The 20,401-nt window shown below is 46.0% G+C and overlaps 1 protein-coding gene across 2 annotated transcripts in view; it reads left to right on the plus strand.

Annotated features, from left to right (window-relative positions):
* The window catches only part of CROCC2 (ciliary rootlet coiled-coil, rootletin family member 2), a 229,604-nt gene that overhangs the window by 12,918 nt on the left and 196,285 nt on the right, over positions 1 to 20,401 (plus strand). The window contains exons 1-2 of one of the 2 annotated variants that reach the window (XM_075569543.1): positions 11,600 to 11,994; positions 20,172 to 20,325. Coding sequence is in view for 1 of the 2 variants with exons in the window: in XM_075569542.1 (XP_075425657.1) it covers positions 20,172 to 20,325 (154 nt within the window). In the remaining variant the exon portion in view is untranslated. Of the gene's footprint in view, positions 1 to 11,599; positions 11,995 to 20,171; positions 20,326 to 20,401 lie in introns of those variants that run through there. The other variant, XM_075569542.1, reaches the window with a different exon arrangement.

A 20,401-nucleotide genomic window follows, 5' to 3' on the forward strand; every position in this document is an offset into this window, starting at 1 on the left:
GAACAGAACTAGAGAGGTTAGTACACAACGGAACCAAGCCTCGGGCTTGTGGCAGAACACGTGTGACATCCAGGAAGGATTATGCTCGGCAGGGAAGCATTGTGGGAAGAGTGTATTTAAAGGTCAGTGAACCAATAGCAGAAGGGGCGTGTGACAGTATTGCTTTAATGAGTGAATCCAGGCTGCAGTTAATATCAGGGGAAGTGTTCCAGGACTGCACAGGTCTGTAAGGCAAGGCAAACAGTAAACTAAGGTGCGGATCCGTTACATCTGTATGATAATAAGGGTGTTTCAGGGAAGACCTGTTGCAGTCTTGTATCCTCCTGGAGAATGGGTTGTAGTTCCCTGGCATAGGGTTTCTAGGTGTGGGTTGTATATGACCACCAAAGGTACCCTGTCGCTTGTCTCTCTTTCTGTATTCAAGGAGATCACTTCTTGGTATTCTGGTGGATTTGCTGGTCTACAATTCTGTGGTTGTATCCACGGTTTATGAAATCCGATCTCAAACCTGTAATCCGCTGGCCTCTGTCTGCTGTGTCAGAGCATATCCGGTTGTATCGTATGGCTTGACTGTAGATGGTTGCATGCTTAGTGTGTGTGGGGTGGAAGCTGTTGTCCCTCAAATAGCTGGCTCTGTCTGTAGGTTTGCGGTATATAGAGGTCTGTATTTGGTTATTCTTTATAGTAATGGTGGTGTCTAGGAAATGTACTTTATCTGGGGAATGGGTGAGTTTGAGGCTGATGGTCGGGTGGAACGTATTGAAGTTCTCATGGAACTGTATGAGGTCTTGTTCACCAGAGGTCCAAATCAGGAGGATGTCATCGATGTAACGAAGGTATGTAAGGGGTTTCAAGTGACAGGTGGAAAGAAAATCACTTTCCAGTTTTGCGCAGAACAGATTGGCATACTGTGGCGCCATTCGAGTGCCCATAGCGGTCCCGGTTGTCTGGTGGTATGTGTTATTTCCAAATGTGAAGTAGTTATAGGTCACAATAAATTTGATGCATTTAGTCACTGTCTCTGTGAGTGGACCCTGCTGTTCCAGAAAGTATCTGCAGGCTGAAATCCCATTTTCGTGGGGGACGTTTGTGTAAAGTGATTCTACATGCATGGTTGCTAGTAGTGTTCCTGTTGTGAGGGGGCCAATGGTATTAAGTTTGTTTAGCAGGTTGGTGGTGTCCTGGATATTGATTGGTGTGTTCCTGACAAGTGGTTTTAGAATGCCTAGACAACAAAGAAAAGCCTGCTACTGACCTAATTATAACGCAACCTATATCAGTGGAGTAAGTAAACCTAATATGTAATAAGGCACTGATGGTCCTGGGGATAATAATAAATGCAAACAAAAAAGAAAGAAATATCCCACATAAAGCACTCAGGTATACACAAATTATAACAAATTTATTAAAGAACATATCACAAAAAACAGTCTCAAATGTCTCCTAATGTGAAGCTCTACCACATATAAACCTAGGTATACTTAAATGCATTTAAGAGGCTGCCAGAGTTCCTTAGACCCGCTGGACAGTGGTTTGAAGCCCAAAAGGAAGAATGAAGACTGCGTGGAAACAGAACGTCGTATCCATAACCTTGAAACTTTACAGGGAGTCTCTGAACTCTCACAGGGTCCAAAGGGAACTACCTGGAGTCCCAACAGAAACAGATAAGAGAAACACTATATTGCTGTGTGCAGAGGTATGTTTAAATATAATAATACCTGTTTTGGGGTGGGAACCAGTCTAGCTGGCCATCCAGTTAGTAAGGGCTAAAGCTATGGTTTAGTTAGTTTTCCCTAAAAGGAATAAGTGTTATTTTTATGTTTTGTTTTGACTTAAAGGGATGGTGGGACGGTTGATATATGATTTAACCCTGTAAATAAACCCCCTGTATAGAGAAATACAATGTTTCCGGCCTTAATCTGGGACTTAAAGAGACTGCAACGTGTGTGGGCATCATAGTATAGATCACAATAAAGGTAGTGTTATGCCCTTTTGTTTGAGTGGGGTTCATAGGGATTATGGACCTTATTCACTAGGTAGTCTACTGCCATAAGGTAACATAGGTTGCTTCTTTGCCTTTTGGCTAAAATCAAGTGTAGTGTCTATCCTACCTGTGGCAGGAGTGGGATGGACAGTGGCACACATTTGGTCCTATGGCCTGGTCGAGAGGTGGGATGAGCCCGAGATTTTATTGGGACCGTTCATCCCCAGCTGAAGACCCCCAGGGGGAGGGGGGGGTTCGTAGTAGAGTACCGTTTGGGTGAAGCTCATAGTGGGCAATATTATGCACTGATGCAGCGACACACTGGTACTTCAAACTGTTCCCAGCATGGACACTTGACATCAAGGATATACTTCCCTCACTTCCGACGCTCCCTGGGCAATCTGGCTAAGGCGGCACAATTTTTGTTAACCGACCCGGCTAATTTGGGGTAGGAGTGCTCCGGCACATACTTTTCACGGCTGGTCACCGTCTCTCCTCCGAGGCAAAACGACCAGGGTGATTAGGCTCCGTCTGAAAACCAACGACTTCCTATTGCAAGAAAACCAGCAGTATGCCTTATGTTTCCACTCTCCACTTCCTTTTAGCTCGTAAGCTCCTTGCACCAGTAAATGTTAATGTTATAATTGTATTGATATTGTCTTCACCCCACCCCCCTTTGTACTGAGTAGCAGAATACAACAGTTTGATATGTAGTTGGGTCTCTACTACAGAGAAAACAGATCTGTAAGAGCTTGCACGCCTCGTACTCGCTGTACCAGAACAGATAATGATGGTGGATCATATGCTGGGGGGATCTAATCCTGCAGTACAACCCATTTTAAAACAGATTCAATAGTAGGAAGGCAAAGGCACTCGTACATTGCAGAAAAAAGTGTCTTTATTGAGGTTACATATCCTCCTACGCATTTCGGTCTCATATAGTCGAAATATAAGGCAAAATTAAACCAAAATATATACAGACAGTCACATCATACCCTTGGGGTGAGGCAATTCATAGAATTTTGGGGTAACAACCCCTTCATCAGTTAGCACCCACTAGAATAGTAAATGAGTGCTGTTTCTTCTCCCTTTGTTAGCTTTTTATACTAGAAAGGGATAATGTATGCATGAACAGCTCTGACATCGGATGAACATTACCTCTGTCTCCTTGATCGGACTGAGAGTTTGGACTAGTCTTTTGGTGTTTAACTCCAGTCCTCAAGCCCCCCCTCCCCCCCCCCCCCCCAGCAGATCAGGTTTTCAGGATATCACAGTTTCACAGTTTCAGCATTGGTGGCTCAATCAGAGGCCAAGTCTAAGACTGACTCCAAATATTGGCAATTAGATTACTTCCTCCCTCCCTGGAGAAGCGTGATGCTATCACGTGAAACGTACGTCGGGTTGCAGACGTCACGATGGTGACGTCAACGTGGTGTGGCGACGGATCGACTGAACGGGTTGTATGGCGGTTATGCATTTCCATCTGCTCCCCATCTTGATTATCCTCTTGTGGGATCTTTTTCCTACCCTTTTCTATCCCCATTTATGAGTTAATTTACGTATATTCCAACCTCATACTGTCTTAGGGACGATTCAGTGTTTTTCTATTTATGCTGATCATAGCGCTGTCCTGCTGACTCCGCTAAGGATATGGGCGTGTCTAATAGCTAGCCTGGCGGATACTATTGATGTTTGAGAGCCATTTATGCTATGCAGACACTAGTCCGATAATACCTCAGAGTCTGAGATCTTTATATCGGAGATCAATTTACTACTGAGTACCCTTCATATATCATATGTTTGATGCTGCATGTCAGGATTATACGTTTCCTGATATTGTGCTTTCTATGCTCCACTATATAAAGAGGCACTTCCCTGGACATACATATACCACTGACTGCTGAATTTAGGTCTGTATTTTATCCACTTAAGTAGTGTCACGGAAGTGCTGCCTGCAGACCAGACCCGTCCCTGTACTGAGGTGGGACTTATAGTAACACACACCCGCAGCAGAGGGAGCGTGTCCGGAGTGTGGTAAAGGTGTTATCAGGCCAGTGGGTATAGCTATAGAAACAGATACTTGCCGGATCCGGAATAGAGGTACCGTGGTAGATGCCGTGGCCGAGGGTCGGGCGAGAGAGGTTCGGAAGGTCGAGGTACAAGTCGAGATCAAGGGGCGAGAGAGAGACAACGTAGTGAGGAGCAAGTCGGGCTCCAGAGCCAGAGGAGGAGTAATAAGCCGAGCCGGGTCAAAACCTGAGAAACACAAAGCAAGCACAAGGAGATCCACACAAGGTAAGCAAAGGCTTTACAGAGCAATAACTCCAGGGAGGAAATGGGGTAATAAAGGTGGGAGAGCCAATCAGAGAGGTAGGTGGAGCAGAGGTGTGCCGTGGAGCGAAAGTTGATAGGTGCGTGCTGTAATCCTGAAGCGACATCAGCTGTGAAGCAGGGGGGCGTGGATATGGCAGGAGCGAGTGCCGGGTGTGTGACACAGCTGCCAGTGCAGTGAATAAATTATAGCCGGGAGCGCGCGGTGTAAGCCGTCCCACGCGCGTCCCGGCCAACATGACGGCCGCGTGTGTCAGCGTCGGCTGATACGGAGCATGCTTGCGGAGGGGATACCGCTGGGAGGGAGAAGGAGAAGCAGAGACAGTTCCTGGAATAGGTAAGGAGGGGTTGTGAGAGCCCTGCTTCCTAACACGTAGACATTTTTGTGACTTCAGGGTGTCATTGGGACATATTCCCGTTACATCCCCCAGTATATTTGCTGTTATCCATGTTAATAGTACAAACATATGGTCAATCAGTGAGGATAGCGATTCATTTACCTTGGATTGGCTTCTTTCACTTCGATCCTACACCTACTACCGAGGATTTTAAACCACTGTATATATGCGTTCACCTTGTTGATTAATGTATTAATAAAATGTTATTATTGAAGTGAAACTTCTTTAGTGGCATGTAGTAAATTTTGATGGTACAAACCTGCATCGTGGAGACGCGAAAGTGGAAGGTACAGTATATGATGTCAGGTGTGTTCACGAGCACGGGCGGCACCGCTGGCAGGCAGACACTCGTGAACGCGCCACCACTGTCCGGCAAAAACTCGTAGCAGTCTGCATGCGCACAGCGTCAATCACGCATGCGCAGATGCAGGGTACGTGCACGAGCACTCACGTCAGCGCTGGACAACATGTACTCGCGATCGCGGCACCATTGGATACTATCTGGCTCCCAACGCATGCGCAAAACCTCAGTCGCGCATCCGCAGCATCAGTATATGGTTTAGTGGCCGCGCATGCGTACCATTCCTTTGGCAAGTCCATTACTATTGACATTACTATTCGGCAAGTTCATCACTCACGCATGCGCATCATCTACTTTACACATCATGCACATGCGCAATTCACTGCCTAATACACTGCACATGCGCAAAAGTCTGCAGCACCACCACCACCAGCCCATGCGCAGCACATCACCGCAAAGTGAAAATACAACAAAACACCTTCCATCACGCACATTCACCCCAGCACATTGACGCACATAGATGCATGCTTGCTCTCCATTGTGTATACACAGAAAACGGCCATCAATGCCCTTCACAACACTAAAGAACTCCCTCTGGCCACTATCATCAGTGAACAGAACCAGGAGCACCTCACCCGTGATTTCTACCGTTTTGCCATTATATTGTACCGTCTCATCTCTACAGCATCTAACTTTACCCTGGCCCTGCTACTGAACAGGTCAAAAACATTCAACACCTCAAATCACATTTCTTATATACCATAATGATAAGGCTGCCACAGTACTACCATTCTTACAAACAAATATAGCAGACAACCGCTACTTACTGAAGCATACCTGCCACAGTACTACTCTTTCTTTCTTTTAAACACTAACCTCACAGAGTAATACTACTTTTATATACCTGCCTATACCAGCAACAATACTTGTCTATACAAAATTAACACAGTATCTGTATTTACATACGCAAAACTCACACACTATCAGTTCTTTATAAACTTTACATATCACCGTCTCAGTTGTACCACTTACACATACTGTTACCTTCCCTCATACGCCAAGCACTATAAATTACCTACATACACCAATAACGCTCATACAAACATCATACAGCCATAGAAATGCCTAAGACAAACACAGAAAGAGTTTGCCAGTGTCGAGCTCGAATTAGAGCAACTAAATCACCCAAACCAACACCAATAACTCACCCACCGCGTAAGAGAGAGTAGACAACAAAACAAACTACTACAAGTACAATTACTCACAACCCAACCCTTACATTTACCTATCCCTTCCGCTAGCCCTGCTCCGTCAAGCAGTACCACCAGTAATCCACCACCTACTACTGAAATTACAGCACAGCCTACATTACCCTACGACAATTACTGTACAATTTACATCTAACATACCAACTACAACATCCGATTCCACCATTGATCCAGTCTTTCAACCCCATTTACATACTTACAATCAAAAATATATGTATCGTACTTCAGTTCTCATAAGTTAAATGTACTGTATTATGAATTACAACTGATACTATGGAAATTTGAACGCCAAAAGAAACAATACAACTTAACTCTCAAAAGTCTTCTATTCTATCACAAATATCAATAACAACATACAATGTCACTGACAACGCACAAAGAAGTTTCACTTAAAATGCGTGTGCACAGCACACACTCCTTTTTTTTCCGTGAGCAACTCTGGGAGTTACGTCACCTTTAGTGACTTGTATCTAGTATTGCATCTAGAAGACCACTGCGTCCCTATCTAAGTATACTATACACTGATCAGAGTGCAATCTGAGAAACTTTTTGTGGCCCCCAGGGGACACATAGATGTATTCTGTCAATCAGATTACTACCTGCATCAACATCCTTCCCATGTTTACGTATTTGATATATCCATGTATACCTTCCCTTTTTAAAAAGATGTCCAACCTTTTTTTGAACAAATCTATTGTATCTGCCATCACAGTCTCCATGGTTCAGACCTCATACAGTGTTACGCTGTGATTATAGTAGGCGTGACGGTGCTTGCGATTTCGCGCGCTGTGAGAACAAAGTGCAGCAGCTGATATGGGCTGGCCATAGTGAGCGCGGGCGCGATGCAAAGCATTCGCGCTGCAGATTTTTCAAAAGACAAATTACTTTGTTTATCGCGCAGCGGCCGAGTCACGTGAGTGGTTCAGCCAATGAGGGTGAACCAGCCTGATGATTCATCCGCCACGCCTCCCCAATCTCAGTGCACTCATCACTCGGGGCCACAGGCGCGAGCGACGCCATGCGCTCTATCGCACACAAGCGCTTACTACAATCTTAGCCTTATACAACTAACATCATACAGGCCACAGGCGTTGTACAGCTGTTTGTGGTCTGTTTGATTGAGGGAGTGTTTGTGTCTGGGAAGTATCTGTGTGAATAGAGTTTATATTTATTTATTTTCTTCACAAACTCTTATTAGAGTCAACTGGTAAAAACTGTGAGCACTTGCAAGCCTTTTATTACTAAGGGATCTACTGTAAATGCATAACTGCACGTAGCCGGTCACACAGCCCTTCTGTCACACAGCCCTTCTGTCCCTTACTGGGAGGCATTTAAACTTCATTCATTGGCATTGCTACTGTATTGTACGAGTTTCTCGGAGAGTACAGTAGAGGCAACGTTTATTCTAACATTTGCTGTAAACTAGCCGGGTTACATTCTGGGTATGTGCTGGGTGTGTGCTGGGTGTGTGCTGGGTGTGTGCTGGGTGTGTGCTGGGTGTGTTCTGGGTATGTGCTGGGTATGTGCTGGGTATGTGCTGGGTATGTGCTGGGTGTGTGCTGGGTGTGTGCTGGGTGTGTGCTGGGTATGTTCTGGGTGTGTGCTGGGTATGTGCTGGGTATGTGCTGGGTATGTTCTGGGTATGTGCTGGGTATGTGCTGGGTGTGTGCTGGGTGTGTGCTGGGTGTGTGCTGGGTATGTTCTGGGTATGTGCTGGGTATGTGCTGGGTGTGTGCTGGGTGTGTGCTGGGTATGTTCTGGGTGTGTGCTGGGTGTGTGCTGGGTATGTTCTGGGTGTGTGCTGGGTATGTGCTGGGTATGTGCTGGGTATGTTCTGGGCTAGTTTGAGGCACGTTTAAGGCATTTCTGCATTGACTAACGACCCATAGGATTAACATAGCAGGGATCCCTGGCAGTCCAATTCAGTTTGAATGGGACTGCCAGGGACCCCCGCTGTTAATCTGATAGGCCATTAATCAATGCAGAAATGCTGGGGCTAGTTTAAGGAAAGTTTAAGGCTTGTATTCAGAATGTACCTGGGTGTAACCTGGGTATTTTGGGGAATTGCCACTGGTTTTTGTTAGAATAAGAGTTGCCTCTACTGTATCTTGTTATTGCCATTTGGAGCCACCATTGTTGGAACCGTTTGGTGCATAGAAAGTAAAATAGGGTGACAGTGGGTAACGGGGGCAAGATGTCTTGGGATGCTCCACAATAACAAACAAAATTATCCAAAGCAAAGTAGTGTTTATACCTAGAAATAAATTATAATATTTGTTTGCACAGCTACAGTATCAATCACATCAATTGAATCTTGAGCTCATCTACATGAAACCAGCAGAGGGCATGATGGTTCCAGTATTGATATTACACAGGTCTCTCTGCTCTGTTTATATCTTGGCTGTAAAGGCATTGTGTGTTTTTTTTTTTTAATCAATGTAGTGATGCTCTGTGAAGGGTAGTAAGAGAGCAGGCCACTCGAGCAGCAAATAAATACATGTCATTAAGAAATGAGGCAGCTTCCAAGGAGTGAAATCAGTGAGACTGTGCGGCTCCGGTCCAAACACATGACATTTCAATGGAAGAGCGCTGATTTTTATTGGTGAGACCCCATGGAAGTCAGAGACAGCGATGTTACAAACCAATGAGAGGCAAAGACAATTGGTGGACGAGTTTGCTAACACACAGTAATGTACTGAAGGGCTTAACATCATGGTGGGAGATGAGAGCGCTGCTGGCTTCAGGGAGGAGATTACTGAGCCAGGCTCTAATTACAGTTGCATGTTTACATTGCAGATATGTAGTGTGTGGATTTCCGTATATACATATATAAATACTGTAGGTACAGGACACTCAGGAATCAAAATAATAGTAGGCTGGTGTTCCAAGCCTGGGGTGCAAGATTAAAAATGCCCGGGCTACTTTGCATCCGCCTTCTCAGGCCATGACCAGAGGACCAAGTGATGCAACTAGGGCCATCCTTCACAGGACAGACCCTACACTTGATTTTAGCCAAAAGGCAGAGAAGCGATACCACCCACAGACAGCTGTTTCGACCTTAATGGGTCTCATCAGTGTGGGGTTGATTAACTGGGTATGCAAAGAAGCTAAAGGATGGGCCAATCATAATACTGAGTTAAGTTATGGTGAGTAAAAAAAGTGACAAAAACCCTCCACAGCAAAGCAAATATGCAAATGTAAATACAACTGTATGCTCATCTGCATATATATATATATATATATATATATATATATATATATATATATATACATACATACATACATACAGTAATACATCGCTCTGTATATAGAGGGGACAGTAATACATTGCTCTGTGTAAATAGGGGACAGTAATACATTGCTCTGTGTAAAGAGGGGACAGTAATACATTGCTCTGTGTAAAGAGGGGACAGTAATACATTGCTCTGTGTAAAGAGGGGACAGTAATACATTGCTCTGTGTAAAGAGGGGACAGTAATACATTGCTCTGTGTATAGAGGGGACAGTAATACATTGCTCTCCGTAAAGAGGGGACAGTAACACATTGCTCTGCGTATAGAGGGGACAGTAATACATTGCTCTCTGTAAAGAGGGGACAGTAACACATTGCTCTGCGTATAGAGGGGACAGTAATACATTGCTCTGTGTAAAGAGGGGACAGTAACACATTGCTCCGTGTATAGAGGGGACAGTAACACATTGCTCTGTGTATAGAGGGGGCAGTAATACATTGCTCTGTGTATAGAGGGGACAGTAATACATTGCTCTGTGTAAAGAGGGGACAGTAACACATTGCTCTGTGTATAGAGGGGACAGTAATACATTGCTCTGTGTAAAGAGGGGACTGTAACACATTGCTCTGTGTAAAGAGGGGACAGTAATACATTGCTTTGCGTATAGAGGGGACAGTAATACATTGCTCTGTGTAAAGAGGGGACAGTAACACATTGCTCTGTGTATATAGGGGCAGTAACACATTGCTCTGTGTATAGAGGGGGCAGTAATACATTGCTCTGTGTATAGAGGGGACAGTAATACATTGCTCTGTGTAAAGAGGGGACAGTAACACATTGCTCTGTGTATAGAGGGGACAGTAATACATTGCTCTGTGTAAAGAGGGGACTGTAACACATTGCTCTGTGTAAAGAGGGGACAGTAATACATTGCTTTGCGTATAGAGGGGCAGTAACACATTGCTCTGTGTATAGAGGAGCAGTAACACATTGCTCTGTGTATATAGGGGCAGTAACACATTGCTCTGTTTATAGAGGGGCAGTAACACATTGCTCGGTGTATATAGGGGCAGTAACACATTGCTCTGTTTATAGAGGGGCAGTAACACATTGCTCTGTGTATAGAGGGTGGCAGTAACACATTGCTCTGTGTATAGAGGGGCAGTAACACATTGCTCTATGTATAGAGGGGCAGTAACACATTGCTCTGTTTATAGAGGGGCAATAACACATTGCTCTGTGTATAGAGGGGCAGTAACACATTGCTCTGTGTATAGAGGGGCAGTAACACATTGCTCTTTGTATAGAGGGACAGTAACACATTGCTCTGTTTATAGAGGGGCAATAACACATTGCTCTGTGTATAGAGGGGCAGTAACACATTGCTCTGTGTATAGAGGGGCAGTAACACATTGCTCTTTGTATAGAGGGGCAGTAACACATTGCTCTGTGTATAGAGGGGCAGTAACACATTGCTCTTTGTATAGAGGGGCAGTAACACATTGCTCTTTGTATAGAGGGGCAGTAACACATTGCTCTGTGTATAGAGGGGCAGTAACACATTGCTCATTCCTTGGGACATATTGATCTGACAAACCGTAGATTTGATTTTGTATTTTTGTAGATTTTGTCACTGAACCAAAATGAAAGTTTTACGACCTCAAAATTCAGATCAAAATTCTGTTAAAAATGACACTTTCACATAAATAAGATGTAGGCAGTTATCACTATTTTATAAAAGTGACAGAGCTATCAGTACTGTCTGTGTTATTTCTTCATTTTTTTTGTTTGCTGCTGTTCGGGGGGCACTTCCATCCCTTAGCCCCACCTCACCTTGGGCTGTAGTTCTGCTGTTTGTACTGTATCACTAACCCCTCTGGTCCACTTCACCATCGGCTGCATCATTCTTACTCATTGATATTCTCTCTCTCCCTCTCCCTCTCTCCCTCCCTCCCTGTTTTCCTATTTCATATTTGCCCCGTCTTAATTCCTCCCTCTTTTGCTTCATCTCTCCACTATCGCCCTCTATGCTTCGTTCTTCCCATTCACCTCTCTCTCTGTCTCTCTCTCTCTGTCTTTCCCCCCTCTCGCTCTTTCTCTCTTTGTCTCTCTCTTTCTGTCTCTCTCTTTCTGTCTTTCTCTCGCTCTCTTTCGTTCTTCTCTCTTTCTCTCGTCTTTGTCTGTCTCTCTCTCACTTTCTTTCTCTTTTCTCTATAATTCTCTGCCCCCCTTCCCTCTCCCTTACCCTTCTCCCACTCCCTGTCTCCTTCCTCTCCCCCTCCCCTCTCCCTCTCTCTCTCTCTCTCTGTATTTCTCTCTCACTTTCCATATACTGCCTCCCTTGTTCCTGGGCTGGCACCTGCCCAGACTGTTAAGGGAAAGAAAACAGCACAGGAACCTGCCAAATCTTTGAGCCGGGCTCCAGAGCCTGCCTGGAAGGGGTGGGGCGGCCTCCTGAGTCAACAACAGCCACCGACAGGTGCGGAAGCAATTCCGGCCGGGGGCAGGATTGAGAGACTGGTCTGAATCAGAACCCAACACCAGCCTCCCCTCCCTTCTCCGTGTGACCCCCACAGCCTGCTCCCTTGTGACACCCGAAAATGCTGCAATTACATAAGATTGAGTACAGACAGCAGATACACACACTACAGGATAAATATATAGCAGCACCTGCTGAGAGGCTCATCAGGGAACGTAACCCCCCCTGTGCTCGGTGGGTCTGCAGTGCATTACTATTGCCCTGCAATTCGTTGCTGGCCTCTGGCAGCAAAGGGGTAACGGCGCCTTTTCTTGGCAGCACTTGAAAACAACACGGCACTCGCCCCTTTCCGTCAATCTGTCAGCTCCTTCCCTGTCAATCATTCCTCTGTTAACCCTTTCCTGCGGGAGAGACTGACACGGCATATACGTACGTCCGGCCTTGCGTCACACCCTTGTCCCGCTCATACATAGAGGCGCGCAGAACATCACGCCTTTAACCCATTCCCTGACTCGGAGGCCTAAGAGTATTGTCCCAGTACCCACCTTTTATGGTGAGAGGACTTCCTTCACCCCTCCCACATACAGTTACAGTGTTATATATTAATAATAACCATGCTCAAGCTCTTGTAAGACTTGCTGTCCGCGGCACCGCGGCCCAACAAGCAAAAGACTGCGGCGCCGGGAAAGTGTCTGCCGCAATCATGCTGCGGGGGTCCCTCTTTCTGAGTGGACCCACCGCAGCGTTAATCCTTAAATTCTGCGCCCACCAGAGTCATGTGACCAGGAGCGGCTGATGACCGGAGATATTAAGTTTTGCTACATCTGTATCACAAGCACATACTTCTAAAGACTCGGGGCTTCTGTTATATCTGCCGATGCGGCCGATCATGTTGTTTTCGACACAAATTCCCCATTGACTGTCAGTCCAAAAAAACGGCTCGATCCGCCTCTTCAGCGGATATGGAATAAGCCCTTCAGGCTCAATTTGACCTGGTCAGCTTATGCTGCTGGAGGGCAGATCCACGCTCAAGGCCTCTCTCACACAGAAAGGTTTCCAATCTCCCTAACTCCTAAAGGCACAAAACCGGAATTGCTGCTGTTTAATTCATGTATTTATTCCCACTATTTTCAATACTTCCAGTAATTACTGCAGAAATCCGTTTGTTGTGGTTAATATCATAGTCTCAAAGTGCTGAGAGCAAAACATCTTGCAATGTTTATTTCTTGCCACTAACATTTTACAGTATTTCCCTAAAGAAAGAGCAAAAGCTTAATAGCAGCACATTCATCTTGAGCCTCTACATGTCAGTGTATCAAGTACTTTACAGGCATACCCCGCTATACGGACCTTCACTTTACGGACACTCGCGAGTACGGACATATTTACAATAGCACCATTCCCCTGTGTCCGTACGCTCGCTTCGCAAGTACGGACACTTATTCAGCCCTACAGACCGCCGTAGTTGTGTAACGCGCTGATTCCCCTCGCCCAATTGTAAAACGGCAGCTCACGCATGCTCCTGTGAGTAGGACACAGGCACGTCCTGAACAGCATTACCGGCTCCCTACCTCTACCCAAGTGAAAAAAGGGAGTGCTTCACTTTAAGTACATTTTCACTTTACATACATGCTCTGGACCCATTGCGTACTTTAATGTGGGGTATGCCTGTACTCCACTTTGATTCCCATGTGTGTTATATTGCAATTAGGAGGCGTTAGGGAGGAGTTAGATGATGATGTATCACATTGCATCACCTATTCTCCATTCAATCTGCATCATGATATCAGCTAAACTTACGGTATATTAAAATTCTGGGGGCTTCGTATCAAGGCAATTTGCCCCATCTGCACCAGCTTGTGACTTGGGAGGGGGCTAAGTGGACAAGCTGGGAAGGAGTTACATGGTGCACATACTGTATTATACTGAGATGTATCACGTTATGCGTCTCTGTACACACTTCTTTTTTTCCTTTCATTTTCTCCCCAAATCCTCTGTATCTAACATTCTGCATCAGAAATGCCAAACTCCAAAAAATGGAGACGTGCGTCAAAACAAACGTTTACGTTGATACATAGGCCTCCCCGGCTTCTAACAATTTGCACTAGATGTGTAACGAGTGCTCGCCACAAACTTGACTGAACCGCAACGCCGAGGTGGGGATATAGAAACACCGACCTGGAGCCATGAAGTCGCGTCCGGAATGCAGATTCGTAGTTGTGGGTACTAGCCATAGTCAAGGATAGGAGAGGGTATGGAACGTTGGGGTCACTAGCCGTGGTCGAGGATTGAAGAGAGGCGGTTGGTCATAGACAGGAGCCAGGGTTCAGGTAAAGAACTGCACGGTAAGAACAGCAAAGCAAGGCCGAACAAGGCAAGGCAGGACAAGGCAAAACAGTGTGCTTGCAACCAGCACGACGTCACAAGTAATATACTATTATGCTCAGCTGATTTGCAGAGGCAATCGAGGAACCTATAAAGGTGAAACAGCCAATCGGTGAATATCTGCACAGCAGAAGCTGAGACTAGACTCAAAGCCCTGATTCATTGCTGGGCGGGGTCTGCACAGCAGGCACTGATGAGGAACCAGGAAGTAGCAAGGTCTGGATCAAACTCTGGAGCAGAGCCTGCGCCCGATACTCCCAGTACCGCCCCCTACCCCCCGTTCAGGACCGACCTCCGGACGCTCCAGGAATGGTTTAGAGGGGTATCTCTGGTGGAATGCCCAAACTAAACGAACAGCGTGAAGGTGATCCCTGGGGATCCAGGAACCAAAGCCCTTCCAATGGACTAGGTACTGGATTGTACCTCTGGACACCCTGGAGTCCAGGTTCGTCTGAACTTTGAACTCCTGTTGTCCTTGTACTAGGACAGATTCCGGAGTAGACCCAGGAACAGGAGACCTGGTATCCTGTACAAAGGGTTTTAGTAGGGACATATGAAATACAGATGGAATCTTCATGGAGGCTGGAAGGTGTAGCCGGCATAACACCGGATTGACCCACTCGATGATAGAGAAAGGACCAATAAATCTGGGAGATAGCTTCGCTGAAGGTGCCTTTAACATGATGTTTTTGGTAGAAAGCCATACCTTGTCACCAGGATGATATGCAGGTAAACAAAGTGCACGCAAACGCACCACAGTTTACTATAAAATAATGTTTATTACATTAAATATAACAATTACATATAAATTATAACTGTATACAGTAAAGGAACCAACAATGATTGAAATAAAAATACAAAACAGTCCCACACACCTGAGAAACAACCCCCGTCAGTGGGAACACCCCCCAGAGAGTGTAGAACAAATCTATACTGGGTACACAATTACTAAGATGTGCATAAAACAATTGTATTAAAAAGTCCTACAAGCACCCTGGTAGAAAAACCATGCCGAGGGGAAGGGTTACTAACCGTGAGAGGCAATGGATGGCAAGCGCGACCACCAAAAGTCCGAACACAGTGAACGCACCGCAGAAATTTCCCTCTGCTCGCACTCAGGCAGCTTCTTTCCAGCCGGCGTGCACATGCGCAGAACAGCCTCCCGTGACCTCTACGCGTTTCGCACCACGTGCTTCCTGAATTCATTCATTGTTGCTTCCTTTTACTGTATACAGTTATAATTTACATGTAATTATTATATGTATTGTATTAAACATTATTTTATAGTAATTTGTGGTGCGCTTTGCGTGCACTTTGTTTTTCTATCTTTTGGGGAGTTCCCTCTTTGTTGGGGTAGTTTCCCATTTATAGGAGCCTTTTGAGGAGTGACCCCTGACGCGTAGCTGCAAACAGATTACGTTACCAAATTGATTGATAGCACGAGCGCAGAAACCTTGTTGATTATTTTATTTGATATGCAGGTATATCACAACGATGCCGGTCTGACTGCCTCTTTTGCGTGGTCCCCGGTTTCTGAAGTTTTCCCTGGATCTTCCCTCATAGATCCCGAAGCTGCTGGATCTGGTTATCCACGGCTGGGACTTTGGATGCGGCTCCTGATGAGGGAAGAGCTCAGGGATGAAAAACATAATTTAGCGAAGAAGGGTGACTCCTGCGATGACTCGCTCCACATGTTATGTTTGTCCATTAGACTGGGGTGATACGCGGACAAAAAGTGTAAGGACACTCCAAGTTGCTGGCAAAAAGCCCTCCAGAATTTGGAAATGAATTGAGTGCCCCGATCTGACACGATGACTTGAGGAGCTGCATGGAGTTGGAATATTTCCTGGATGAACACTTCGGAAGCGCAGACAGGACAAGCGGCTACGAATACTTTAGCATCCTTCCGAAGACTTTTGAGAGAATAAGTTGTATTGTTTCTTATGGCGTTCAAAGTTCCATAGTATCAGTTGTAATTCATGATACAATTGACTTATGATAACTGTAGGTGGTGGATTAGTGGTTGCACTGCTTGACAGAGCAGGGCTAACTGAAGGGATAGTTATTGGCTGAAGGGTTGGATTGTGAGTAATTGTACTTGTAGTTGTTTCGTTGTCTCTACTCTCTGTTACACTGTAGGCCTGCGGTGCGCAAACTGGGGGGCGCGGGAGATTCTTCTGGGGGGCGCGGGCGGTTGCAGAGGCCCTGCGCTCTTCCCCAAGGCATTTAATTTAATGCCGGGGGATCGCGTGAGGCCCTTGCAACACTCCACTTACCTTGTTTCAGCCGGCTGTGTGGCGTGTCGCTATGGCAATGCGGCGTCAACTGACATGTCATGTGACATGACGTCACATGTCCCCGAAGCGTCATTTGACGCGGATGTAAGGTGGGGGGGGCACCATACCAGGGCAAGCTAGACGGGGGGCACAACAGGAAAAGTTTGTGCTTCCCTGCTGTGGGCGAGTTATTGGTGTTGGTTTGGGTGTTTTAGTTGCTCTAATTCGAGCTTGATACTCGCAAACTCTTTCTGTGTTTGTTTTAGGCATTTCTATGGCTGTATGATGTTTGTATGTGCGTTATTGGTGTATGGAGGTAATTTATAGTACAGCTGAACCCTGTTATAACGCGGTGCTCGGGGTCCACCCGATACGACCGCGTTATATCCGGGATCACGATTTTAAAAAAAATGCCCGGGACTCCGCATCCGCCTCAGGGGTAGAGCTGGGATAACTCTCCCAGCTCTCCCTGAAGACGGCGTCGCAGCGGCAGCCCCCCCCCACGCAACACTTAACCGCAGCAGCTGATCTGTGCAGAATCTGCGAGGGGGAGGGGCGGGGGGAGGATCTCACGGAGTCAGGAGAAGCCGGGCGGGAATCAGCTCCCTTCTCTCCTCCCCCTCCCCCCCAGCAGAGGTACAGAGAGGGAACCAGCTCCCTTCTCTCCTCCCCCCAGCAGAGGTACAGGGAGGGAGGGAGAGGTGTGTGTCGTGATGTGCAGGAAGGGGGGATGGGATGTGCATTTTGTGCAGGGGGGGTGATGTGCAGGCTGGGGAAGTGATGGATTCTTAGTGTGGAACATGCGCTCCAATGCCGCGTCCGTTATACGTACAAAATTATGCTCATCAAAAATTAATCCACAACACCATAGGGGATAAGAAGAATTGAAGCAAGAATTCTGTGGTATGGTATCCTTGATAGGGACCTATATTCCCTGAAGGAACTGAACAAAGGAGTAAACCCCCTGCTCAGAACCTCATTGGATTGGGCCCTGGAACACTATTAAACCACAAAGCATATCATCTTGAATAGAATAAAGTCTCTTACTCACATCACTGGAGCATCCCCGTCCTATACTGGTGTGTGGAGCGTGCTTGCTGCAACTTGTTTGAGAGTCCAAATCAGCATCCATAGAGGTAAGGCACACAGCCAAGAGAGTGGGTCAAAAACTGGTTAAAAATATTCTTTATTCATTCATAAGAAGAAGGCATGGAGGTGCAACACCCCCCTACATGTTTCGTGCACCAAGCACTTTATCAAGGAGTGCTTTTTGTGTCCGTCCGTTAGCAATAAAGCTTTAAAAAAATAAAAATAAACGGGCACCATGCTCACACCACATTATAAGCAGATCCGCGTATTAGCGGATCGCGCTATAACGGGGTTGAGCTGTACTTGGCATATGAGAAAAGGTAACAGTATGTGTAAGTAGTAGAACTGAGACAGTGATATGTAAAGTTTATAAAGAACTGATAGTGTGTGAGTTTTGCGTATGTAAATACAGATACTGTGTTAATTTTGTATAGACAAGTATTGTTGCTGGTATAGGCAGGTATATAAAAGTAGTATTACTCTGTGAGGTTAGTGTTTAAAAGAAAGAAAGAGTAGTACTGTGGCAGGTATGCTTCAGTAAGTAGCGGTTGTCTGCTATATTTGTTTGTAAGAATGGTAGTACTGTGGCAGCCTTATCATTATGGTATATAAGAAATGTGATTTAAGGTGTTGAATGTTTTTGACCTGTTCAGTAGCAGGGCCAGGGTAAAATTAGATGCTGTAGAGATGAGACGGTACAATATAATGGCAAAACAGTAGAAATCACGGGTGAGGTGCTCCTGGTTCTGTTCACTGATGATAGTGGCCAGAGGGAGTTCTTTAGTGTTGTGAAGGGCGTTGATGGTCATTTTCTGTGTATACACAATGGAGAGCAAGCATGCATCTATGTGCGTCAATGTGCTGGGGTGTATGTGCGTGATGGAAGGTGTTTTGTTGTACTTTCACTTTGCGGTGATGTGCTGCGCATGGGCTGGTGGTGGTGGTGCTGCAGACTTGCGCATGCGCAGTGTATTAGGCAGTGAATTGCGCATGTGCATGATGTGTAAAGTAGATGATGTGCATGCGTGAGTGAAGTTGACATGTCAATAGTAATGGACTTGCCGAAGGATTGGTACGCATGCGCGGCCACTAAAGAGTATACTGATGCCGCGGATGCGCGACTGAGGTTTTGTGCATGCGTGAGTGCCGGATAGTATCCAATGGTGCCGCGATCGCAAGTGCATGTTGTCCAGCACTGAGGTGTGTGCATGTGCACGTACGCTTTGGCGAGTGCTACAAGTTTTTTCTGGACAGTGGTGGCGCGCTCGCACCTGACATCATATATATTCCACTTTCGCGTCTCCACGATGGAGATTTGTACCATCAAAATGTAGTACATGCCACTAAAGAAGTTTCACTTCAAAAATACATCAGCGGTATACAGTATGTTAGCGTGTCATTATTCCTGTTCTTACACTCAGCACACGTTTCTTATTCTCTGTATGGTACATCATGTCCATACCTACTGTATGGATGCACTAGGAGTAGTTTCCATCTACTTGCATTTGTCTTTTACACCCAGAAAACGTTGTCAGGCAATTTTGACGCAACTCTGGCGCACAGAAGCGCCACCGACAACATGGAAGTTCAGCCTCTAATTCCAACCTGTAGCATCATTATTTTTCTTAGCGGGGAAAAAGTTGACACTGCCACACAGCACGCCCAGAAATGCTTGTTTCATTGTCCCGCACTGAGACGCTTCAATGACTTACTCTTTTATGACAAAATGGCTGCCTTGAACCCTAAGTGAAGGACAATCATGACGGGGTTGGGGGGGGGAGGCTCCCCTCCTACCTTCCGGTTTACTCTCTGGCCTCTCCCCCCCCTCCCACCTTCGGGGAAACGGGGGGGGGGGGAGGGTGAGGCGGCAAGGGGGATGGTAGGTGAGGGGTGAGGGAGGCTACATAGGCAGGCTGGCAGGGTGCGTGGTCAGTCCGCACCCTGTCAGCAAATTCCCCCCCACTGCTTTTAGAGATACATTACATCAAGGCCTTTTATATCCCCAGATGTGGGTGGCTTTAAATATCAGTTTGTATAACTAAAAATCCATTTGCGTCACATTTTACTTGACTTATGAAGTTTAATGCTCAGTACCTCAAGATTGGTGCCTATATTTAAAAAGGGAGCTAGATCACAACCGGCGAATTACAGACCTGTAAGCCTGACTTCAATAGTGTGGAAGCTACTTGAAGGATCAATACGGGATACCTACTGTAATTGTAAACAAAATTATTAGTAATAGTGAGGTGGTATTCTTATAAGTGTCACCTCACAGAAGGACAAAACAGTGTGACTGTAAATGGTTGCTATAGATTTTTTTTTAAATGCTACACGTATTTTCTCACAGTACAGAGCTGATTTATTTAAAAAAACACACATGTAGGATATTGCTTGGTCTGCAGCTTTAATATGTAACCTCTATTTCAGCATCTGGAGGACACGGTGCTGAGTCCTGAGACCTCGGCTGAGGACAAGACGCTGACTCTTCGTAGTGGGGAGGGCAAGAGAGACACCCTGACCCCTGTCCCTGCACGTATCAGAGAGATCATCACGCAGAACCTGAGCGAGGATTTAAAGCAGCGTGAGTTACTAAAGCAGTCACCGGCATATCCCTGTGTGTGATTCCAACACAGGCTCTGCAGGGCCGATACCCTGGG

Source organism: Ascaphus truei, chromosome 14 (genome assembly GCF_040206685.1).
Source record: "Ascaphus truei isolate aAscTru1 chromosome 14, aAscTru1.hap1, whole genome shotgun sequence".
Taxonomy (NCBI): Eukaryota; Metazoa; Chordata; class Amphibia; order Anura; family Ascaphidae; genus Ascaphus; species Ascaphus truei.